We start from the raw sequence: 26589 nt of genomic DNA on the forward strand, positions 1-26589 counted from the left end.
AAGATGCATCTTAACTACAGATATTCAAGTGTGCGTTCTTTTGTCAAGCATGGCTACTGAAGGAATAGAAACCGCAGCTCACCATGAACTTACAAAACAAGCAAAGAAGAACTGTAATGTAGAACTGTTAGCTTTTGTCTTTATTTATTTCTCTATCTTTGGACCTAATCTATTTTAGTACCGAAGATAGCACAATGTTTCGTGACATTGTACACTTTTCAGTGTACTGTACTTTTGTACACATGACAATAAAACTTAATTCTAATTCAAATTCTAAATGTCACTTTTCACCGCACTCCTGTATTTTTGTACTTGAATACACATGACAATAAACTCAATTCTAATTCTAAATGTCAGTTTGTGTGCAGTCATATTGGACTTAATTAGTTTGTACACATCAGACAACATCTTTGGTGGTGCAATACCAGTCCTGTAGTTTTCTCTAGTCTTCATCGATTATAGTTTGATTTTATATTCAGATTGTGGTTAGCCAAACGTTTTTCAGGATTAGGAGTGATTATATGGGATTGTCGAGGAGAGAGTTCCATAAACAAAACTGTCCATCTTCTTAAACTAAATGCCAAACTCAAATTTTCCCAACTACTTGAAACAAAAAATATAATAGATTTTCAAGACTTACTTCCAGACAGAGTCATAGACAGTCCTACAGCACGAAGGCTGGCCCTTTGGAACAAACTGGTCCATACCAACCAAAATGTCCACCTACACTAGTTGACGAATATTGTAAATTTGCCACATGAATTATTTGTTTAAATACTTTGTGCTTGTCCCTTTTTTCAGAATTAAGAAATGTGATCCTCCATAATTAACAGCCCAATAGCAAAAACTCACAACTTGAGGTAACACAGAGAGAGAGTTTCCACCTTCACAGTGTGTGCACTGACGTTAATGGTCTCGAGGGGGTACCAATCCACAATGCCCATTATATGCCAGGTGCTGCCTTGAAAAGCTGGCCCTTTAAAGCTTCTGAATATTAAAAAAAAATTGAAAACTGGCACTAAAATGGACATTTCCAACTGGGAAAGTGAAGATAGGAAATCCTACATAGAAATGTTTCAAACTAACAGCAACACAGACACCAATTCCAGACCAGGTTTCAATAGGAGAACCAGTTTTAACTCCTCGTTCATACAGACCAGGTGAAGATGGCAGTGTTAAGTATACTGTGGGAAGCTGAGAGGTTGGTTAGCTCAGTTGGTTGGACAGCTAGTTTTCAAGGCAGAGTGATGCCAACTGGAGTTCCCGCACCAGCTGAGGATACCATGAAGATAACCTTTTCAACCTCTCCTCCTGCCTGAGGCATGATGACCCTTAGCTTAAACCACCACCAGTCGTCTCTCTCTCTCTCTCGCTCTCGCTCTCTCTCTCTCTCTCGAATGAGCGAGCAGTCCTCTGGGACTATGGAGACTTTACCTTTATTTTAAATATACAATGTACAAAGCTGCAGGGACTGAATTACAAAGTAAAAGCATGCGGATATTTTATCTTTTGTCTCTTCTGAATGTAATTTCTTCACTATATAAGCAATATAAACCTTTCCAGTTGGCAATGAATTGAAGGCGTAAGGGTAATTGCAACTTACATGGGTTACAGTTTCCTGAAATATTGTGCTGCTATCCTGTGTCTGTGATTCCATTGTTCCAGACCCTCGTTTGGATGAGAAAGCAAAAAGGTGCAGACATTTTAAAAGAATTAAGTTCAGTCCTGTTTTCACAATACATCTCAGTGTTTCCTAAAGGTAGAAGGGGGGGGGGGAAAGAAAAATCAGGAATATTTATGTTACTGGGTGAAGGATGTTTCATTTTATGTTATTCTGCATTATTGAGCATATACTGGAGTTGGACAATTCTGGCTGATTAAATATTAATTATTGACCCCCTCAAAGGCCAGCATATCCTTCCTTATTTCTGACCTCAAACCTGATTACAACGATCCAAATGCAGTCTGTTTAAAATCTAATACAGCCTGAGCAGTACATCCCTGCTCTTAAATTCTAGCCCTTTTGAAAGGAATGCTTACATTGCATTTGCCTTCCTTATAGCCAACTGAATCTGCATATTAACCTTAAGAAAATCTGAACTAGGATTCCTAAGTCCTTTTATGCTTCAGATTTCTGAAGCCACTTAGAAAATAGCCCATGTCTCTATTTGTCCTAACAAAGTGCATGACCTCACACTTTCCCACATTGTACTCCATCTGGCACTTCTTTGCCCTGTCTCCTAGCCTGTCCAAGTCCCTCTGCAGCCTCTCCACTACCTCAACACTACCTGTTCCTTCACCTATCTCTGTGTCATCTACAAACTGAACAATAATGTCCTCAGTTTCTTAAGCCAGATCATTAATGTATAATGTGACCAGTTGTGGTCCCAACACTTTGAACCCCTTCAGAACTACACTGGTCACTAGCAGCCATCCTGAAAAAGACCCCTTTAACCCCACACTCTGCCTTCTGCCAATCCTCTATCCAGGCCAGCACCTTATCCTGAACACAATGGACTCATCTTATTTAGCAGCCTCCTCTTTTGTAGCATGTTAAATGCCTTCTGGGAATCCAAATAGATCACATTCGTTAGCTCATGTCTAAATTGCTTCTTAATTCCTCAAAGATTTCTCACGGATTTGCCAGGTATGACTTCCCTTTGACAAAGCAGTGCTGACTCGGCCTTATTTTACCACGCACTTCCAAATACTCCGTAATCTCACCTTTAATAACGGCCTCTAACATCTTACCAACCAATTTGCATTCTGACCTGAGTCTCATGTTTTCTACATTTTATTTGTGGTAGTTGCAACCATAAGTTGATTTTGAAATAATGATTACTTTTGTCTGTACTTCTTAATATCTCTTCTACCTAGTCCTCCTTCATTTGCTGCGACTTACTTGTAACAGTTGCATTGTTGGACTCGAAACCAGTAATCCAGGCATTTCAATCCTGCCATTGCACTTTGAGAATTTTAATTAAATTGAAAGCAAACAGCTCTGATTAATAACATCTTTAAAAAAGTAGATTACATGTAATTATCCTCTGAAATCAAACCTGCAATGGCTCAAGAAGCCAGGGGCATAACTTGGGATGGACATAAATGCTAGCAATGCCCAGTTTCCAAAAAGCTAATAAATAAAATGGGAAAGTTCAAGATTTGTGAACCATTCCTCTGATAATGCTGATCTTTAAAGTAATTGCCAACACATTTCAACTGTTCTATATTAAAAACATTGCACAGGGCTTGTAAAAGCATGATAAAAACACATGTCAAATAAAATGCAACTCAGTAATACACTTCCTTCGTACACTGCCTCCAGAGTTGAAAGCTATAAATCTTAATCGAGACCTGGTTCAAGTTGAAAGCTCACATATAATCAGGAGGAGATATTTCTCAATTAGTTGCTTCATGTGGAATTTCGCCATCGTTAAACTGACAGCCCAAGGATACAGATATTATCACCAGCATCTAACAAATGAGTGATGAGCACCTCCTATAGGTTGGCAAAAGAGCTACACCATCAACATATTCTTTCTGTTAAAAGAAAACCAGAATGTATGCTACACTTTTTGGCAGCTCCTCAAAGCCTCTCCTGCCTGGTTTGAAGCCAGAAATACCACCGAATACAAAGGAGATAATATCACAGCAGGAAATAAAGCTACCGGACAAACAGAATACTATCACTGTTCCTTTTGCCTCGTTATTCCACTAACATTATTTCATGGATTTGTGTGTGACTTGCATTTCTTCATTTTTAAACAAAGCATTTAGAGTGTAATAGGGCTGTAAGCTTTGGCTGGTATGCGCTGCAGTACACCTGGCCTTTAATTTTGCTTGTACTGTTCAAATATGTTTCCCAACAACAACATGTGCAGGATACGTACTTCCTGAATAATGGCGTTAGCTTCTTTATCAAGGGAAGATAGGAGAAGCTGACAGATAAATGGAGTTGGGACCACAACCAGATCAGTCACAATCATATCGAATGGCAGAGCAGGCTCGATGGGCTGATTGGCCTAATCTTGCTCCTCAGTCCAATGTTTCGACAATGAAGGGTGTGTTCCTGGTTAAGTACCATCAAAACACCATTACAACTGTGTCCCTTTTATTACATGCGCACACCGCCCATCCTTCAGGAGACACTTCCCAGTTTAGAGACTTGATTCATGCAACACCTTTCATGTCCCAAAGGACCACTTCTGAAGTATAGCCGTTGCTACTTTGTAGGTAAACAGGGGGCTCACAGTCCACTGATTGATTCCATAAACAGCAATAAAGAAAAACTGACTAGTTAAGTTAAATGCAGTGCAAACAGAGTTAAATATTGGCCAGAGGCACTGGGAGAAATGTAATGTGATATTTTATGTTCATCTTAATGGACAGATGGCCTGAAGGTTACCACTTTTCTCCTCTAAAGCAGCCTCTCGAACAATTCTGCACTCTTACAGAACTGCGCTATAGCAACAGCTTTAAATATGTGTTCAAGTCCTAAATGGGGCCTGAACCCTAATTTTCTGGTTCAGAAGCTAACATCTTCATGAAATGCAAGTGCACAAATGGGAAGCACCATTCTCAATATAAACACCTCTATCATTTCAATCCCAGAGTATTTAATCTTTAGTTATCTAATAAAAGAATGATTTGCATTTAAATAGCAGCTTTCAGAGCTTCAGGACACCCTAAAGCACCTTACAGCTAACAAAGTACTTTTGCAGTTCTTACTGATTTTGGGTGAAGATAAATCTTGTCCATGACACTAAGAAACATGTCCTGCTTCTCCTCAAAATAATACCAAGCTGAAGGTCCTTTATTTGATGTCTCGATAAACCTCAAAGACAGCACACCAACAATGCTACATTCAAGTATTAATCTAGATTCTGTGCTCGGGTTGGGACTCAAACTTCCAACCTTGTGATTTTGAGGCAAAAGTGGTTCGAACGAAGCCACAGCCAACAAGTTGGCACTTTTAGTTCAACCACTGAGTTACCTTTCAATGAAAAACATTTTGACTGCTCATCACTAACTGATGTAATTTTATAACAAATAAACTTATCCAGCAAATGAACCTGAAGGCAAACATATACTCTAACTTGTTATGGATTTACATAAAAGGCATAACATGATCAAAAAGTGTAGTGCTGGAAAAGTACAGCCAGTCAGGCAGCATTCGAGGAGCAGGAGAATTGACGTTTCAAACATAAGCTCTTCATCAGCTAGTCATTCCTGATGAAGAGCTTATGCTCAAAACGTCGACTCTCCTGCTCCTTGGATGCTGGTTGACCTGCTGTGCTTTTCCAGCACCACATTTTTTGACTGATCTCCAGCATGTGCAGTCGTCACTTTCTCCCATAAAAGGCCGAACAATGAAGTATGAACTTTTGTTATGAAGAATCACTCGAATAGGACTTCCCCATAAAAATAAACACAGTAATAAGTTCACTTTTCCACTTACTGAGTCAGCTACTGTTAATAGATGAATAGTTTTCAGTAACTGCCAGCCCTCACTGCTTCCCACATCTTGGTTCCATTGAAGGAACTCCTCAACAATGGATCGTGCTTCATCTGTCACAGGAAAATTATTTTTAATTATTAAATACTGTATCACTTGAATGAATATTTGGTGTGTTTCCAAAAATCAACAGACTTTCCCCTTATAAAAGATGAGAGTATGAAGCTTTGCAGAGTTTCTATTTAACAAAGAGGACGTAAACTCTCAAACATTGATTAAGCAAATTTTGACATGTCATCAGTTGTTAAAAATCAATTGCGACTGTATCAGATTTTAAACACTGATGGGGCTGTGACCAGACCAGGTTTGCAGGAATCCATATAATACCGACAAGGATTAATACCTACAGTACAACATCCATGTTAAAAATGAAACAGGTGTTTATAAACCACCACACATTGAGGATTACCACCTTTCTGTGGCAAAACTGCCACAGAAAGATGTTAATCATCAATGTGTGGTGGTTTATAAACTTTTATAGGTTGGCATAAAAGCTATTGACTGGCAAATTCTATCTTGCACTTTCCTATTCACTGGCAAGCTTCACTCTAAGGATATTGGAATAAATCAACTCTTCTGAAATAGTGTGTCCAATTCGTGGTATGGCATTTCAGGTTGGATGTGAAGGCTACCAGGAAAGTGCAAGGAAGGCTTAGGAGAATGGTTCCAGGGATGAAGAACATCATTTACATGGAGAGAATGGAGAAGTCAGAATTGTTCTTCAGCGAGTACGGGAAGGTGAGAGAAAATTTGAAAGACACATTCAAAAATCAAGAGGGGTCTGGACAGAGGAGATGGACACAATCTGTTTCTATTGGGCCAATATCAAAATCCAGAGGATACATATTTAAAGCGACTGAAAGAAGAACTAAAGAGAAAACTTGCTTTTTTTTAAAAAAAGCACTCAGCAAGTGCTTACAATCTCATATGCCTGGCAGGATAATGGGGAAGATTAAATTGTAACTTTCAGAAGGGAAATAAGGAGGGACAAAATGAAGGGCAACAACAAAGGCAGGGGAGTAGGGTTAGCTAAACTGGTCTTGCAGAGAGCCAGCACCGGTTTGACAGGCTGAATGCTCTCCTTCTGATTCAATTTATTATTGTGACAAGTACCTAAGTGCAACAAAAAGTTTTGTTTTGCGGGCAGTATAGGCAGATCATAACATACAAAGAACGCAGAGTGAGTGAACAGAGTGAGCAATACGAATTTATGGCTGCAAAGAAGGTGCACAAAAAGCAAGATCAACATTAGATTTGAAACTCGAGAGGTCTGTTCAGCAGTCTAATATCAGCGGGGAAGAAGCTGCTCTTGAACATGTTGGGACGTGTGTTTACGTTTTTGTATCTTCTGCCTGACAGAAGAAGTTGGAAGATTTTATAACTAGGGTGGAAGGGGTCTTTGATGACATTCTGTGCGATGACATTCCATGATTCTAAGAATTATGTCTATTTAATTGGAGACCAAGCAAGGCACCTCATTCACCATGAAATACTGGGCCTCATCAATCAGACCTTTCCCCACGAGAAACCATTTGGCCGTAGGCATTCCTGCCAGGCCCCATGTGATAGCAGTTCCCCTTTTGTAAATTAATTGACATATAGACACCAATGAGAAACAATCAAAAATAAAGTGACAACATACTTTGTAGAATGCCATTAAATTCCTGTCACTCTTGTTTTTAAATGTTGCACTAGAATTATAATGCCCTGTTTCCATTATTTTGAACAGTTTGTTACAATGTGTCCCTTTCTTCATTATGGAAACAGGTAGTTGGCTGACACTGTCCACCCATTTCAATTTGGAGGGTGTGCCATTCTCCAGTGTAGTGACTGTAACAATGTGCACTTCATAGAATAGGAGTTCCCTGATTGGACCAGATTAACAACCTCAATCAGGGAGCCCTGGCTGACAGATATAAACAGGAGTGTCAGAGGTTCTGTGCACTCTGAGACTGGTTCTGAGAGGGCTGGATCAGTGTCAAGGACTCTCCATGTGTGAATAAAGGGTGACTTGATGACAGGATACTGGCCTCCATGGAGTTAAATTTAAATCTAGATCCTCTGTGTTTTTACATTCAAGTGTTTTGTCAAATGCACAGTATCCCATGGTGACTTGCGGCCAATATGGCCCTCAATGGTTATTGCCGCTTAGTCCCTTTACAAAATCTCTCTCGATATTTTCAGGAAGAAAACTTCCACATCTAACATCTCAAAAAGAGTAAACGTTTCTGTCACTAAGTCACTTTTTGCTACTTGTATCCATACAGTCTGACCAATCGTGAACAATACATGCTCTATTTTCTGTCATAAGGCCGAATGCCATGCCAAATGTCCGATGTATGCCATGGACACTGCTGGAAAGGAATGCTATCCAAAGGATTGTTTTAGCGCTTTGTTGCAGCAATGTTTCTGTCTGAATGTTTGACTCCCATTGAAACTAGAATTCTCAATACTAAGGGACAAGTCAAAAAAACTTAAATGCTGACTTGGAGTGAGAAATGCCCAGTTGGCATTTCCACAGCCTTGTATACAATCTACTAAATGCCATGGCACCCATCTTCACTCCTTCCAAATTTATCAAAATCTGATCAAGCTTCATAAAGTTAGCAAATAGTTGATCGGATAAATTATTCACAAAAGTTCATAATTTGCTCCCTTCAGATCTTACTTAGAATATAAACACAAGCTGAGAAAAGGTGTAGCTGCCACGAGGGGTGAAAGAAAGTGGTTCATGCATATTTAAAACTTTAGTCCATTGGTCAAGCTACCAAGTGTCTTTAAACTAGCCTCTGATAAAACATGCATGTGAATAATCTGAGAGTCATTAGCACTTAAGCAATTGCAAACAAGTTCATCAAGTCACATTTACCTCCTACTTTACCATCTAGTTTCTGTTTGATTGTTTGCACCATGATCTTAGAGGCTTCAATGGAGAATGGCAAAATACTCTGGAACCTCATTATCCAATTACTTGAGTTGTGGTCAAAGATCTGCAAAGATGAATAATAATGTTATAAGATTATGAAACATCTCCTACAATACTTTGAAACCACTGTATTTCAAATGGGCAATGAATCTAAGTTTATAGGTGGAATCTTAAATCAGAGTTTCAGATAGTCAAGGGTGGAATGTTGGCTCAGTGGTTAGCACTGCTGCCTCACTGCGGCAGGGATCCGGGTTCGATTCCAGCCTCAGGCGATTGGCTGTGTGCAGTTTGCACGTTGTCAGAGAAATTTCTCCAGGTGCTCCGGTTTCTTTCCACACTCCAAATATGTGTAAGGAAAGGTGGATTGGCCGAGCTAAATTGCCCTAGCGTACAGGCTAAGTTGATTAACCGTGGTAAATGCAGGGTTACAGGGAAAGGTTAGCAGTGGGATGCTCTTCAGAGGGTCAGTGTGGACTTGATGGGCTGAATGGCCTGCTTCCATGCCACAGGGATTCTTTGATGTTTGAAGATATGCAGCAAGTCAGGCCGAGAGAAAAATATTGTTAATCTTTCACATCGAAAATGATAACTATTTCCCTTCACCCAATCCACCTCTTCCCCTACAAATACTGCCTGCCTTGGAATGTTTCCATCCATTTATATTTTAGGATTTCAGCATCCATGGTGCTTTTCCTCCTTGGTAGAAGATACTGCTATTGTTATGTTGTTGGCACCAGTTTCATGTTATAATGCTAAGTGACACAGTTCTGAACTGGGCTATGGTTCTGCAAGTGTGAATAGTCCAAAGGCAGAAGAGTTTCCAACCAGAGGACATGGATTTAAGGTTCAGAAGGAGACAAAAGCAATTAATTACAGGCTAGTTAGCCTAACATCTGGTTCACAGAAAAGTTAGATTCTCTTATTAATGGAGGTTATAGTGAGGCTCATGGAAAATCTTAATGTAATTGCAGCAAGGCAGAGTCAACATGGTTTTGTGAAAGGAAAATCATGTTTTACCAATTTAGTAGAGCTTTTTGAGGAAGTAACAAGCAAGTTGGATAATGGAAAACCTCTAGATGTGGTGTACTTGGATTTTTCAAAAGCCTTTTGTTGATTGCCATATCGAATAAAGAATACATAGTATGCCCTCATGGATACAGAATGTGTTGGCTAACACGGAGGAGAGAATATGAATAAATGGGTCACTTCCAGGCTTGTAAGTTGTAACCAGTGGAGTGCCACAGGAATCAGTCTCCCTTATATACCTACGATCCAAATGAATGACTTGAATAAAGGGACTGGTGTATAGTTACTCATGACACCAAGATGAATAGAAACGTAAGTTGCGAGGAGAACATAAGGAGTCTCCAGGTAAATCTGGATAGGTTAAGTGAAGAGCGAGAGAATCTGGAAAAGTATATAGATAGTGGCAAAAAAAACTGGCAGGTGGAGTACAGTGTGGGAAATGTGAACTCATCCATTCTGGCAGGAGTTATAACAAAGGAAAAATAAAATAGAGTCATAGAGATATACAGCATGGAAACAGACCCTTCGGTCCAACCCGTCCATGCTGACCAGATACTCCAATCCAAAAACAATTGAGAAAGATCACAAAACTCGGCAGAAAATGAATGGTGCAGGCTCAGGAACAGGGCAAATGGAATGTTGTCACTCATTTAAGGAACATGGAATATAAAAGTAGATCATTTACATAAAAGTCATAGAATCCCTACAGTGTGGAAACAAGCCATTTGGCCCAACAAGTCCACACCGACCCTCCAAAGTGTAACACACACAGACCCATTCCCCTACCTTTACCCCTGACTAATGCACCTGATCTAGACAAAGACCCACATGCACACATATTTTGCGGGGTGAATTTGTACTTGCAGGGTTACATTGTATTTTGCTCAAAAACTGCATGCATTCATGTAGAACTCTGAGCTCAAAAACTGCATGAGTTTATGTAAAACTCGGTTATCTCACTTTTTAGATTAGAATCAATCCAAGCATCATGGCATAGACAGAGAACACAAGGGGCCAATACCTTCAACATATTGTCTAGCTATCACCATTGTTAACAGCTAACCCGAGAATGCAACTTTTTTAAAAAAAGGTTTTGTGATTTATACATGAAAGAAGTGAAACTATCACTGTATTCTAACAGATGAAAGGCCTAACAGACAATCAATTTTTCAATGTATACTTTCAGTTACATCACACTGTAAATTTTTGCTATAAATTCTGTGTTATGATTGAGCCCTCCACTACCACCTGGTGAAGGAGCATCGCTCCAAAGGCTAGTGTGCTTCCAATTAAATCTGTTGGACCTGGTGTTGTGTGATTTTTAACTTTGTGCACCTAACCTACACATCCCTAAACACTAAGGGCAATTTAGCATGGCCAATTCACCTAACCTGCACATCTTTGGACTGTGGGAGGAAACCCACACAGACATGGGGAGAATGTTCAAACTCCACACAAACAGTCGCCCGAGGCTGAAATCAAACCCAGGTCCTTGGTGCTGTGAGGCAGCAGGGCTAACCACTGAGCCACTGTGTCGACCTCAGTTTTGCTACAGTTGTACAACATGCTGGCAAGATCACATCTGGAGCACTGAGTACAGGTTTGGTCTTCTCACCCAAGAAAGAATCCATCTGCATTACAAGCAGTTCAGAGAAGGTTCACTCAACTGAGTTCCTGGAATGAAGGACTTACCTTATGAGGACTTTTACCCATTGGAATTTGGAAGAATGACTGGTGGTCTTATTGATGCATTAAAGTAATCCCCGAATCCATTAGATGGATCAGTCAACCCCTGGTCTTGTGTAATGTAAAAGCATCTTAGAGTGAATCATTTTATAGATTACACTGTGGAAATCTAGGCAAATGTCACAAATGAACCATCGTCTTAATTATTTAGCAGCCCCTCTCTGATTTGTCATCTCCTGTTCCACTTTATGTCAGGATTCCAATAGATACATTTGAAAAACAAATTGTCATAAATTTTACCAACTTCCATTCCACAGAGAATCCAACTGTATGGTGTCAGGACAGTCAGTGGTCTAAACTATTAATCTATTGACCCAATAACCTAAAATAACAGTAAAACTATTTATACTGGAGCTCACTTGGAATGTGCATACTGATTATGTAACTCTTTATCAAGATTAGATGATGAGACCTTAGAGATAGGGTTATTTTAATAGGAAACTGTAGTCAGCTACTGAATGGCGGAATTGTGTACAGTATTATCACTTTACTTAAGTAAGCTTTTAAAAGCATTGTAAGCAGTTCAGTGAAGGTTTACGAAACTAATACAGTCTATGAGGAAAGGATAGGCTTGAATCCGCTGCAGTTTAGAAAAGTAAGATTGAAACATAGGAGATACTGAGAGGAATAAAAACCAAAAGAATTGCAAATGCTGGAAATCAGAAACAAAAACAGAAGTTGCTGGAAAAGCTTAGCAGGTCAAATGGCATCTGTGAAGGGAAATACGAGTTAATATTTCAGATCCAGTGACTCTTCCTCAGAGACCCTGAGGAGATCTGACAAGGTGGATGGTGAAAGGATGTTTCCCCCAATGGGAGAGGCAAGAACTAGGACACACGGTTTGAAATAATGGGTGTCCAGTTAAGACAGAGATGAGGAAACCTTTTTGTCTCGCAGGAAGGTTATTCATCTGAGGAATTCTCTTTCCCAGAAAGCAGCAAAGATAGAGTTATTGAATCCTTTAAAAGGCTGATTTAGAGAATAACATGTTGACATGAGAGTCAAAAGATACAGCAGGAGACAGAAAACTGGGAGCCATGATGTTATCAAAAGGCAGATCAAGACTAAGGACTCCGAAAACTTACTCCTACTCAATGTGCAAGTTCATAATTGGCAGAACAACCTAAGATAATAGAAGAATATGATTTCTGCCTCACACAGGAAGTTATGATGAGTAAAATACTGATGGACAATGGACAAAGATTCAATAATAACTTTCAATAATAGCTATTGTACTGTAGAAAACACAGCAGCCAAACTGTACACAGCAAGCTCCCACAAATAGCAATGTGATCGTGACCAGGTTAGGTGTTTGAGCAATGTTCTTTCGAAGGGTAAAATTGGCCAGGAGACAGAAGGTAACTCCCTAGCTCTTGCATGAAACAAATTCTACAGAATCTTTCTTGCCCTCATCCAAAATACAATACCTCAACAACTGTAGCATTCTTCAGTGCTGGACTGCAATGTCAGCCCACATTGTCATTCTCAGATTCTGGAGTGGAATTATTATGTTTTAGTTTACAGTTTGGATTTTGAACTAGTGGCATATGAGATTTGGTGCGTGTGTGTGTGTGTGTGTGTCTAGGAAGGGATTTAATGATTAACTCATAAGGCCTTCTGAAGCAATAGTTTGTTTAAAAAAAGACATGAGGTGTATAGTTCTTAGGTTATTTGTTTACATGGGGGCAATTAAAGTAAATAATGTAACGCATTAGGTTTCAGTTAGAAGGGTTTAAAAACTGCATTTTTTGGTGATCTACATCTTAGTAAATCCTTTTAGTTTGCAGAAATTCTGGTTGAACTCTTTTGTTTAAAACAGCTTCCCCTGAACAACAAGATCGTTTATAATAGAAAATAGAAGCCAGTGTAGGCCATTCTTCACTTCAGGGCCTCATCCACCATTTACAATGATCATGGCTGATCATCCAACCGACTGCCCTGTTTCTGCTTTCTCCACATACTGTTTAATCCCTTAGCCTCAAAATATATATTTTCATCTCCATCATGAAAACATTCAATGTTTTGGCCTCAACCCCTTCAGGGACAAAGAACTTCACAAGTTCACCACTCTCTAGGTGAAGAACATTAGTTCTGCTATGAAATATGTTACCTCAGTGGAAGGAGTTTAGTTTGAAAATTCCAGACTAGAAGTGCTTGATTAAAATGCTGAAGCAGTTATTTGGAGATGAGAAAGTCTAAGCTCGGTTCTATGAAGACTTAAGGAACAGGCTGTTACATTCTCAAGACTAGGAATTGAAACATAATTAAATTAAGCCGTATGGACTTGGTAGAGAAGAAAACTGTCTCTCATGTGAATACTATAAAGGAGTGTTATTTGGCTTCAAGGGATTGCCTTATGCCGTTTGGAAATCTTTAAGTTTATTTGTAAATAGTTGGATTATTCTATTTTTTCTTCATTTCTTTTGCATAATAAACTTCTGTTTTATCGTTAAACCCAAATCTGCAGCACTTGCGTTTCAGTAAAAGACCAACTTGTTAAAAGCTAAAATTATGGACATTATTAAATTGGAGAGGGTTCAGAAAAGATTGACAAGGATGTCGCTAGGGTTGGAGGATTTGAGCTATATGGAGAGGCTGAATAGGCTGGGACATCGGAGGTTGAGGGGTGACCTTACAGAGGCTTATAAAATCATGAGGGATATGGATAGGGTGAATGGGCAAGTGCTTATTTCCAAGGTGGGGCGTGCCCAAAACTAGACAGCATAGGTTTCAGGTGAGAGTGGAAAGATATAAAAGGGTCCTGAGAGGCAATCTTTTCATGCTGAGGGGGTGTGTGTATGGAATGGGCTGCCATAGGACAATGGGCTGCTGGTACAATTACAACATTTAAAAGGCATCTGGGTGGGTATATGAATAGGGAGGGTTTAGAGAGATATTGGCCAAATGTTGAGAAATGGGACTAATTAGTTTAGGATATCTGGTCGGCATGGACGAGTTGGATCAAATGGTCTGTTTCCGTGTCGTATAGCTCTATGACTCTCACATTTCTGCCTGAGAGGAGGGAGTGCTACCAACTTAGCCATGGTTGACACACACACAAAGCTGATCAAGACCATGCCTGTAGACTAGAGGGCAATCTGAACACAGTGATCTGACTGTATTAGCGTCTGAAGTTGCGATGATACTGCTTTCCTTCATTTGACTCTATGTGCCTCAGAACCAGTAATAACGTGATTCAGTCGTTAACCACCCAACAAATAAATGGACTCAATAAGAGCAAAAATGGAGCCCTCCTGTAGTTCAGTGGCATTGTCCCTCCCTCTGAACCAAGAGACCCACGTTCAAGTCCAACCTGCTCCAGAGGTGTGTGATAACATATCTAAATGTGTTGTTTCAGATTAAAAAAAGGATAAAAACAAAAATGATCTGAGAATTTGCCAGGACAAATAGCTGGACAAGAGTTGCTCCAACATTCTTCATCAATAATGGAGTATAGGGAATAGCCTGGCTGTCCGCTTTGAACAGCTGAGATGTTCAGACAAAAATAGAATCAAAGCAATTAAAAGTGACCACATTATAAATCAGTATGTGTGGGGAAGACAGGAAATAGCAACAGATGTCTCAAATGATTTCAAGACCCTAACCTCCTGTAGAGATCCAGGTGATGGTTTCAGAACGTGCAACCTTCCTCTTTGCTGCTGTTACAGGATCTGAGTCTCTCCATTAGGTTACTGCCTCATAATCATTCTCTAGAAATCTGTGGTTCTTTCGTAGGCGCTCCCTTTCTCGGTCGTTGTCTTTGGAAACAGTAGAGCAGCCTCCCCAATACGAATGGCTTTCACGTGCTTGCGTGGGCATGTCATAGCTGTGCAAAGTGACACAGACAGAATCTATATCCCCAGCATCCCATCCACTGGACAGTGTGAGAGCATCAGAGGCCAACAACTGAGTTACAGATTAAAAGAGCTCTCTTCTCCCTCTGCATCGCCAACACCAAATAAGTATTTTGTGTCAAGTGGTGCTCGACTGAATAATTCCTCCTCCATCTAAACCTGCTGGCTGTGTTATGGAATAGTTACATGCATCAGGAGGCCATTCTGCCCATCATGCCTGTGGTGGTTTTATTACCTAATGTCAGCCTTCTGTCTTTTCCCCACATACCTGCATCCAATTCCCTCTTGAACGTCTCAATTGAATCAGCCTCTATCTAGTCATTCCTAATCATTACTGGGAGGTGTGTCTTTTGATTGAATGTCTCAAGTGAATCAGCCTCAATCTTAACAACCAACTGTGGGAAAAGGGCTTTTTCTTTGACCCTCACATCACCCTTTCTTGCTTTGCACATCACAGACAGGAGTGAATTGGCAACAATCTGTAAGTGAACCATTCTCGATACTAAAGCGCAGAGAATGAGGGCAGGTCTGCAGTTCCCTGACAATACACCCACCCCAGTAAGAGTCTTTCAGTAATGATTAGGAACAGCGACTGAGCAGGTTATTCTGCTCGCTGAAGTTGGCAAGGAAGGGGAAGTAATTGGACAAGTTGGTCCTGTAAAGATATCGCCCCATTTCTCACCACCTCGGCTGTCAAGTGTTAAGCCAGGAAGGCCTTTACTACCTCACCAATTAGATAGCTTAAACAGTCAAATCTCAGCCACTTAAGACCTTATCTCCCCAGTTATCTGCTTTCTCTGGAAGCAAATACAGTGGCTGGTTTTCAGAGCTCTTGTGGTACAGTTGTAGTGTCCATTCCTTTCAGCCAGGAGTCTTGCATTTAACTCCCACCTGTTCTAACGGTGTGTCATAACATGGCTGTTTTCCCAACTGGGTGACTTTGTTGGGGGAGGCAGGTGGGTGGGGGGGGAAGCTGTTCTCACCTCCATTTACCCCAGTTTGGGAACAATTAGGGGCATAAATAAGGCAAGAGTATGATCTCTGAAAGCCAGCTCCCTTGCCTCTCACCCCTACCCAACCCTCATCCCCAAACCCCGTTGTTTCTCACGGAGTGACTCCTAAGAGTCAAAGGAAAAAGACCGACCGACATGCTAAGAGGATCTTTCCCTTCATGGGAGAGACTGGCACCAGATGACACACTCTCAGAATAAAGGGGCACCAATTTAAGACTGTGATGAGCAGGAATTTCTTCTCTCAGACAGTTGGGTTCCTTTGGAAATCCCTATCACAGAGAGCTGTGGGAGCAGAGTCCTTATTTATGCTTAGGGCTGATATATTTAGATTCTTGACTGAGAAGGGAAATCAAGGATTATGGGGAAAACTCAGAAAAGTGGATATAGGAATGCCAAATCAGACTTTTTTTTATTATTCATTCACAGGATGATGGTGGCCCTGGCTAGGCCAGTATTTATTGGCCATCCATAGTTTCCCAGAGAGCAGTTAAAAGTCAACTACATTGCTGTGAGTCAGGAGTCACATGTAGGCCAGATCACGTAAGGACATCAGATTTCCTCCCTTCAGAGGCACGAGTGAACCAAATGGATTTTTCGTACAATTGACACTGGCCATCATTAGACTCTTAATTGCAGATTTTTAAAAAACAATCCAAATTCTACCATTTTTCATGGTAGGATTCAAATTAGGGTCCGCAGATCATTACCAGGCTCTCTGGATTAAGGGTTTAGTGATAATACCAATAGGCTATTGCCATCCTATTTGATGGCAGAGTGGGTTTGAGGAGCTGAATGGCCTCATCCTATTCCTCTTTCTTACAGTCTGGTTGTCTCACTATTGGATTACTGGAGGAGGAGTCAGCCTCAACCGATGGTCTTAGGACCCAGAAGATTCCAAACTCTTATTGGTTGGCGGTTTGCAGTGAGCCAGAATGCCATTTTTGAGGCCCGTGACAGGCTAGTAAACTTGCCAAGCTGTTGGGTGTAAAGTGTTCACCGTTGAATGGGCAGTGGTGGTGGTGGTGGAGGGGCAGTGATTTCGTCCACCCCCAGTACATCTACCATCTCACAGTGTGAAGAAGAAAAAACATTGGTGGCCACTAAAGTCTCTTCCACTACAGAATCAGAAATTATTGGAAACTGAGCAGAACTGAAGAAAGGCATCACTGGACCCAAAACGTTAACTCTGCTTTCTTTCCACAGATGCTGCCAGGCCTGCCGAGTTTTCTCCAGCCATTTCTGATTTCCAGAATGTGCAGTTGTTTGTTTATTTTCTCTGGCAGAACAGATGCTGCCAGATCTCCTGAGTATTTGCAGCAGTTTTTATTTCACTGTCTGATTTCAAGCATCGGCATTATTTTTGTTTTGAAATTTATAATCACATAAACACACACATCTCACTCTGGGAATACACACAAATAAACACTCACAGAATCTGATTTGGTTTAATCAGAAATGTATAAAAACAATAACAGCATGTCAGCCTCCTCTTGAAAAAGCTTCTTCCCACATTGAAACCAAGTTCAATTGAAGTGGTAATGGAGTCCACAACCACCTGCTGAAGGAGCAGTGCTCGGAAAGCTAGTGCTTCCAAATAAACCTGTTGGACTATAACCTGGTGTTGTGTGATTTTTAACTTTGTACACCCCAGTCCAACACCAGCACCTCCAAATCATGAAGTGGTAATGACAGTGAAAGGCAAAAGGGTAGAAGTATAGACAGTACCTTCAGGAACAGGGAGGTAAGCCCATTCCATACTTCCTGCTTCTGTTCCTGTGTGAGATCGGGAAGCGAGCGGAGGTAATCAGAGAACTCCCTTTCCAGACATTCCAGAGCTGTGGAATTCATGTCGTCCTGCTCCTCGGACTCTGTAGGCCGGCTCGCAGCGTTTTCACTCCCTGCCGGTGGAGGGCTCACTTTACACTGAGGAAGCAGAGCAGGCCCCGCCAGCTGTTTCAACCTCTCCATACCTTTATCCATCTGTACAAGTTCCTGCTTCTCACGGCAGCGGGGAAGAAGTGGCTTTCAATCTGCAAACAAAAACTCCGTAAGCACACCGGGATTTGACTGCCTCTCAGATAATCGCTCACGAGCAGAAGACTTTCGCCTATATAGCACCTTTTAGAATCATAGAATCCCTACACTATGGAAACAGGCCCTTCGGCCAACCAAGTCCACACTGACCCTCCGAACTGTATCCCATCCAGATCCATTCCCCCATCCTATATTTATCCCTGATTAATGCACTTAACCTGCACAACCCTGAACACCACAGGTAATTTATCATGGCCAATTCACCTAACCTGCACATCTTTGGACTGTGGGAGGAAACCTTTCACGAAACTTTGAATACACCAAAATGCTTTATAGCCATTTCAGTTTGCATTAAGTGTTGTAATGGGGTAAATTACTTCAGTCATAAATAAAAAAGTACATGGTTTATTTTGATTCATAGAATCCCTACAGTGTGGAAGCAGGCCATTCAGCCCATCAAGTCCACACTGACACTTCGAAGAGCATCCTGCTCAGACCCCCCTTCCCCTATTCCTGAAATCTGCATGTCCCATGGCTAGTCTACCTAGCCTGCATATCCCTGGATACTATGGAGCAATTTAACATGGCCAATCCACCTAACCTGAACATCTTTGGATTGTGAGGAGAAACCGATACAGGGAGAATGTATCAACTCCATACAGACAGTCGCCAGAGAGTAGATTCAAACCTGGGTTCCTGGTGCTGAGAAGCAGCAGTGCTCACCACTGAGCCACTGTGCTGCCCCTCAAGTCTCTCAGTTTGATTGGGCACTGTTGGGCATGTGCAAGCAAAACTAGCGCATTCCTGACATGACCTTCCTGCACGTCCCAATATTTCCCCACTCCTGCAACTTATTGCCAACTCCCCTCTCCCCTGCCATAGTTTATTCTCCCGACACTGCTGATTTTCCTCTCTCGCATTCTCCCATGAAATTTCGACAGCTATGTTGTAGGAGTTTCAAATGATTGGAGCTTCACAAACTGGACTGTAGGAATTCCCAGTCTCTGCTCCCAACGGAACATGTTCCCTCATACATAAGTGGACTTTCACTCTATGCTTTTGAATGTATTAAGTCATAAACAGCAACATCAATATTAAATTCATGAATAATCATACAATGTGATAAACTGTATAACATGAAAGCATATGCAATGGCACGGAGACAAGTAATTAAAAGCAAATGTAAAATTTAAAACCCCTTTTTTAAATTTTGCAAAACATCTGAAACTTAATACTAGTCATGCAAAAGTAAAATTACACAAATATATTTAATACCGCACTTAAAATAAAATCTGTTTCCTGGACTGTGAGACAGCCAGACACACGCAACTTTAAAACAAACAGGTTGGTCTTGCATTCCTTCAGTGCACTGGGAAAGCATACAAGAACATACCTGACAATAGCGACTGCTCAAATCCCTCTATAGCTCGCCACATACAAATCCCTTCCCCGAATGTCTGGCTTCTTATCTCTCTCCAATCACAAAACCAGTAATGCAATCCTTATCTGCACACCACCAAAATTCTTAGGTTTCGTTCTGCAGCCTAGTCTTTGACCAGTGAATCACCAGAGACCCATGTCATGCGGCTCACTTCCTGATAAAAGAAGAAGTGAATGAAATGTGGGCTATCATTACATTATAACCCAGTGAGCAAACTTTGCAAAACTTCTCACGAGCACACGGTTACTTAATCAACGTGCTCTGCATTTAAATCTCTTCAATTGTACAGCATAATGAGATTTGCAACTGGATTGAATGACACTGAGATATTAGAAACTGTTTTTATTGGCAGGAGGTTGGTAAACAGATGACAGAGGAGGAAGAAGAAATGAGGTTTTTTTTTTAAAACTTATAACTCATGATCCGGAATGATTTAGCTGCAATGGTGGTGGGGGCAGATTCAACAGTAACTTTGACAAATGGAACAGGACACCTACATGAAAGGAGAAACTTGCAAGGAAAGGATGGGGAGAGGCGCTAATTGGTTAGCTCTTTCAAAGAGCCAAACCCAGGCATGATGAACCAGGTTGGCTCTTCCTCTGCTCTCTGTTCAGATTATACAAAACAGTTCGACTGTCTTTCACATTGGAAGCTCACGCTCATCGCCAACACACTCGCCAGCAGTGACTGGACTGCAATTTAAGATGGGCAAACCAAAACAGAAGAGAGTTTCCGTTTAACCCGAGCAGTGGGGAGGAGAAAGGGAGTGCTGAGACTGTCAGTCGCAGGGGGGAGAATGTGGAGGGAGGAGAAACAGAGCAGAATTCATAAGGCCTCATGCAAAATTTGCATTCTTCAAACAGATTCAGATTCAGTGTTGCCGCAGCGGAATATTTCTTCAGCTCAAAAAAAATGTTGAGTTCCTGTTTTTTCCCATATGTAACTGTTGTCATACCAACAAAACTCTGTCAATTACTGGACATTTCATGGCACCATCTCTTGCAACAGCAGATCATTGACAGCTAACAGAAATTTCACTCAATATATGTTCATATGTAATTTGGACTGGCCTGAGATATGTTTATTCATTATTTTGTATATTCTTTTGAAATTCCACTTCCATTTCAATGAATGGCTGTACGCTGGGCTAAAATTGGGGCATTGGTTCAGATGCACAATTAAAGGTTAGGTTAGATTCCCTACAGTATGGAAACAGGCCCTTCAGCTCAACACGTCCACACCAACCCTCCAAAGAGTAACCCACCCAGACTCATTTCCCTCTGACTAATGCACCTAACACTATGGGCAATTTAGAATGGTCAATTCACCTGACCTGCACATATTTGGACTGTGGGAGGAAACCCATGCAGACACTGGGAGAATGTCTGTGTTGAGTTTGCATAGTCGCCAGAGTCTGGAATCGAAACTGGGGCCCTGATGCTGTGAGGCAGCAGTGCTAACCACTGAGCCACCGTGCCGCCCATGCAGGTAGCACCTGCAACTACACAGCACTCCCTTAACTAAACCAGCTGAACCTGGATTCCGTCACCAAGTCACTGGGGTGGGGATCGAAACCACAACCCACTCTCTGAGAGGCAATTATGGTTATCCTTTGAGCCACACTGAATACCATGATGGAAATATCTCTAATAAGGATCCAATGCATAATCCCAATCAAGCTGAAAGATTATGCTGTCCCCCAATTTCTTCTTATTGTGCATTGAGTTTTAAAATACCAACATTCAGTGTAGGAACTACCATCTGGACAGAAATCTTGGTTTAAAAAAAACAGTTTTTCAACCAACTTGTTTTGACATTGGTTAGGCCACTTTTGGAATACTGTGTGCAATTCTGATCTCCGTGCTATAGGAAAGATGCAGTGAAACTCGAAAGGTTGCAGACAGAAAAGATTTACAAGGATGTCGCCAGGGTTGGAAGGTTTGAGTTATAGGGAGAGGTTGAATAGACTGGGGCTGTTTTCCTTAGAGCATTGAAGGCTGAGGAGTGACCTTATAGAGGTTTATAAAATCATCAGGGGAATGGATAGTCAAGGTCTTTTCCCTGGGATATGGTAGTCCAAAACCAGAGGGCACATGTTTAAACTGAGGGGAGGGGGATTTAAAAGGGACATAAGGGGCAACATTTTCATGCAGAGAGTGGTGAGTGTAGGGAAATGAGCTGCCAGATGAAGTGGTGGAGGTTGGTACGACGATAGCATTTAAAAGACAACTGGATAGGTCCATGATTAGGAAGGGTTTAAGAGGAATATGGGCCAAACGCTGGCAAATGGGACAAGATTAATTTAGAATATCTGGTCAGCATGGACAAGATGGATCAAAGATTTCCGTGTTGTATGTCTCTATAACACCCAAGTAGGACTTAAACCCAGACCTGCGGGGCCAGGTGCAGGCACACTACAACTGCCCCCCCCCCCGCCAAGAGTCCCAAAATCAGTACTGCAAAGGAAACATCTGATTTACAAAATTCATTTGACACTGCAATGGAATGAAAAAAAAAACATAATTGTTCGGCTCACAGATTCACACTGACCTCCTGAATGGACTGCAGGCAAATTCTCTACACAAAATGCCCAATGCACAAACACAAATATATTCCTGGCCACATGAAAGCACTTGCACAATCCTTTCTTGAGCTGAGAGAAGATGCCACGTCAGCCATGATCGTGAGTGAGAGTGAAAACCGCAGGGTGAGACGCTGTCTCTTTCATTGCCAAGGTAACACGGAAGAAGAGTGGACAAGGGTCCCCTCGGATACAAAGGACAATGAACTGACGTTCCTTTCTCCTGTTTGGTGTGATGTAGAATAGAAAGAGCTCTGCTTCTGGCAATTATGTAGCAGCTACTGTCACAGATGGTTATGACTTTACAATTGCTGATCTCAATCTCTGGCCCAGCAAGTCTGGGTTTAAGTCCGAGATGTACAACACAGAAACCATTGCTCCAACTTGTCCAACCTTTCTTATCTCTGGAATGTGGTGCTCTGTACCTCAATCCACAAAGAATGTAGTTTTCTCAGGATGCAAAACTGCTACAAGGTAAGAGACACTAAAAACAAAATTAAAAGCTAGTAGATAAGCATAAACATGAACTAAAATGTGTTGTTTCCCCAAGAAAAAGAGTTCCAGAAATGGCAACATTTATAAGATCAATAAAGGAACAAATGTAGTAATCATAATTTTATTTATAAAAAAGGCTAATTTGACTTTTAAATAATAGACAGGAGCTTACCATCACTATAGATGCCAGTTTCCAGCTAATTTGATCCACTCCACATGATATTAAGGAATCACTGAAGGCCCTAGATGCAGGTGTGGGCCCTGTCAACACACCAGCAATAGCACTGAAGACATGTGCTCTGAACTTGTCACATCCCTAGACAAGCTCTTCTAGTATAGTTAGAACACTGGCACCTACCCAACAATGTGGAAAATTGTCCAGGTGTGTCCTGTAAAGAAAAAGGCAGCAGAGATCTAACCCAGCCAAATACCACCCCATCACTCTACTCTTCATCAGTGATGGAAGGTGTCATCTACAGTGCTAGTAATAGCTTGCTCACTGATGTCCAGTTTGGGCTCTGCCAGGGTCACTCAGCTCCTGACCTCATCACGGACTTGCTTCCAACATGAACAAGAGAGCTGAATTCCCGAGGGCAGGTGAGAGCGACAGCCCTTTGCGATCAAGGGCATATTTGACTGACGGTGTCATCAATGAGCCCTGGCAAAGCTAGAATCAGTGGGAATCAAGGGAAAACTCCCTGCTGTTAGATTTATACCTGATTGTAGGAATGATGTTTATAGTGGTTGGAGATCAATCACCTCAGCTCCAGGACATCACTACAAGAAGCAGAACTCTCTTCAGCTACTTCATCAATGACCTTCCCTCCATCAAAAAGGTCAGAAGTGGGGATGTTCACCGATGAGTACACCACGTTCAGCATCATTCATGACTCCACAGATACTGAAGCAATCCATGTTCAAACACAACAAGACGTGGACAATATCCACATTTGGCTGAAGAGTAGCTGTGAAAATATTAGTCTATGAGCATCTCCAACAAGATGGAATCTAATCATTGCCCCTTCGCATTCATTGGCATTGAATCCCCTATCAACATTTCCATTGATCAGAAACTGAGACGGACCAGACATATAAATAATGTGGCTTCAACCTGCACCAAATGAACTGCAGCAGTTCAAGATGGCAGCTCACCTTCACCCTCTTAACAGCAACTGGGATGAGCAATAAATGTTGCCCCAGCCAGCAACGCCCACTTCCCATGAATGAATAATAAGATATAAAAATGGCTGCCATAAGTCATACGACTGCCCTTGTTAATTCATCAACAGCAGACAGGCTATTGGTTACCTCAATATCAATCACAAAGTGGGGTATTCGGATTTCAATAAACTTGATGATACTTCAGGCAACAAGCAGGAAACTTGAAGAACCACCCTTATGTCTTTGTATTTGAAAAACCTAGAAAGTTTTTGTCAACTTACAGGATTCTCCCAATGTCCTCACAGCTGCAACAGAATATTCTTTTGTATTTTGCAGAGACTCTAATATCATTTACACTGTCTCTCTGGGGTTCCCCGGACCTTCTGTCAAAAGAGTATCCACTTAAATATCCATTTACAACTACTTGCTCTTTCTCCATTCTTGCCCAATTGACCAAGTTCCAATTATTTGTTGTCACTTCCATTTAAAAAAGTGTTTAAATGCTGAGATAGGTGCACATTTACTTACACAGACGTCGGGGGCGGGGGGGGGGCTATATATACTGAGTGCAATTAGAGTCCCATAATGTGAGCAAATTCATATCATGTTGATCCTAAATCTACCAGACCTCTACCAGCGTGATGATGATTCATCAAAAGTTTTTCTTTAATTCATTTACAGGGTGTGGTTATCACAGGCAAAGCCAGCATATATTGTCCACCCCTAATTGCCTAGAGGGCAGCTAAGAGACAACCATATTGCTGTGGGTCTGGAGTCACATGTAGGCCAGACCAGGGTAATTTGGCAGCTTTCATTCCTAAAGGACATTAGTGAGCCAGGTGAGCTTTTCTGACAATCGAATCATGGTCATCATTAGGCTTTTAATTAAAGTTTTTTAAAAAAATTGAATTTCAATTCCACCATCTGCTGTATCGGGATTTGAACCCAGAAACCCAGGTCTCTGGATTAACAGTCAAGCGACATCTAAAATCAACACTGAAAATGCTGGAGAAACGCAGCAGGTCTGGCAGCTTCTGTGTAGAGAGAAAAACAGAGTTAACATCTCAGATTCTGAAGAACAGTCATACTGGACACAAGATGTTAACATTGTTTCTGTCCTCACAGATGCTGTCAGATCTGCTCAGTTTCTCCAGCAATTTGTGTTTTTGTTTCGAACACAGTTCGGACAACTCTCATGCCAAAAACAACAGACTTCATGCTAACTATTGTGACAAAAATCATACCCATTGCCGTAGATTGGCAAGAAGCCAACATTGTTTATTCACCCCTCACTCTCCCCCAAATAGGTATCCCCACATCCCTCCCATTTCCCCCAGCAGAAAACCCCAAGATCTCTGCATTCCCGTGATAGTGGCCTCTTACACCTGAATTTTATCAGATCAGGACTGAGGGCTGTAGCTTGAGCCATCTGGGCCCAACTCTCCTGAACTCCCTCGCTAAATCTCTCCACGCTCAAGCCAGACCTTAAACTGGCCGCTTGGACAAAGGGCTGCCACACTCTGGCCAAACAAGCTGATGTGGCTCATTGTCAAATTATGTCTGCTAATTAACTGCCCTGTGAAATTCCTGCAGTTGTTTCTACCAGATTGGCGGCGCTGCATCAATGCACAAAATTGTTGTTGATAATGTTTTGGAAGCGCCTCTTTCCTTGAAACATTTGCATTGTTTTTAAGCAGCTCTCGAATTATAACGCAAAAGCAACAAAGGGCTGATTGGCTTTTATACCGACTCTTTATTTCTGGTGCAGATGTGGATTTAGACCTGACAGTGATTTGCAGGGTTTCGGGGTCCCCGAACTTTGGGTAAAGCATGTTAACATTCATTTTTGATTCTGATTGTTTGAAACAGAATTGAATTACTGCAGCTCGACACTCTGCTCCCCCTCAAAAATCCAGAAGTTTACTCTAGAACTGTTTTGTTAAAGTTAAGACCCACCTCGTCAGAAGATGAAGGAAACTGTAAACGTGGGACACTTTTGTTTTACATTGTTGGACCAGATGTTTTTTTTTACATTTGAGAGAAACAATTTGCATACAATGTGTCACTTGACAGTTTCACCGACTGAGCGCCAAGTTTCGCTTCCTCCGTGTTTTGTAAGTTGCGTTTCAAATAATGTATTTTTTTTGTTGAAAATAAATAACACAGGAGGAACTTGGTGGTCTGCTCAAACTGTCGCTTGTTCCGCTTCTGCGACTTAGAAATCTCCCCCAGCACCGACTCGTTCAGTGTCCACCCAGCCAATGGCCAACTCCCAGACTGAGTCAGTTTCTTACAATGAAATTGCATGAACTGGGACTTACTTTTAGAATTTGTGCCCTCCGTAGGTGGATCGACCTGAAACTGAAGTTCTCCGAACCACAGTACAACTTTTATTTTTATGAAACTCTGCTGGGAATTGTCTTTCTGGGGAACACCTTGTCGAGGGCTGGCTGACACACACACACACAATCGACATCCGGCTTAATCGGGTCAGGCAGCATCCGAGGAGCAGGAGAGTCGATGTTTTGGGAAAAAGACTTGCACCAGGCATGATGAAGGGCTTTTGCCTGAAACGCCGACTCTCCTGCTCCTCAGATCCTGCGCTTTTCCAGCACCACACTCTCGACTCTAACCTCCAGCAACTGCAGTACCCACTGTTATCCGGTTTAGATTAGATTAGATTATTTACAGTGTGGAAACAGGCCCTTCGGCCCAACAAGTTCACACCGACCCACCGAAGCGCAACCCACCCAGACCCATTCCCTTACATTTACCCCTTCACCTAACACGACGGGCA

General features: G+C 41.5%; 1 protein-coding gene across 3 annotated transcripts in view; it reads right to left on the minus strand.

The window, feature by feature from the left end:
• The window catches only part of wdfy4 (WDFY family member 4), a 321548-nt gene extending 295301 nt beyond the window's left edge, over nucleotides 1–26247 (minus strand). For 2 of the 3 annotated variants that reach the window (XM_087982407.1, XM_043678830.2), the window contains exons 1-6: nucleotides 26114–26247; nucleotides 19508–19709; nucleotides 17806–18110; nucleotides 8385–8505; nucleotides 5459–5568; nucleotides 1604–1753 (exon numbers count right to left, since the gene is read on the minus strand). In XM_087982407.1, the coding sequence (XP_087838533.1) occupies nucleotides 1604–1753; nucleotides 5459–5568; nucleotides 8385–8505; nucleotides 17806–18060 (636 nt within the window). In that variant the 5' untranslated portion in view covers nucleotides 18061–18110; nucleotides 19508–19709; nucleotides 26114–26247. The remainder of the gene's footprint in view (nucleotides 1–1603; nucleotides 1754–5458; nucleotides 5569–8384; nucleotides 8506–17805; nucleotides 18111–19507; nucleotides 19710–26113) is intronic. The other variant, XM_087982406.1, reaches the window with a different exon arrangement.
• Between the last annotated feature and the right edge of the window lie 342 nt (nucleotides 26248–26589).

Source organism: Chiloscyllium plagiosum, unplaced genomic scaffold (genome assembly GCF_037043375.1).
Source record: "Chiloscyllium plagiosum isolate Xiang-an unplaced genomic scaffold, Cpla_swu_hap1 HiC_scaffold_43, whole genome shotgun sequence".
Classification (NCBI taxonomy): Eukaryota; Metazoa; Chordata; class Chondrichthyes; order Orectolobiformes; family Hemiscylliidae; genus Chiloscyllium; species Chiloscyllium plagiosum.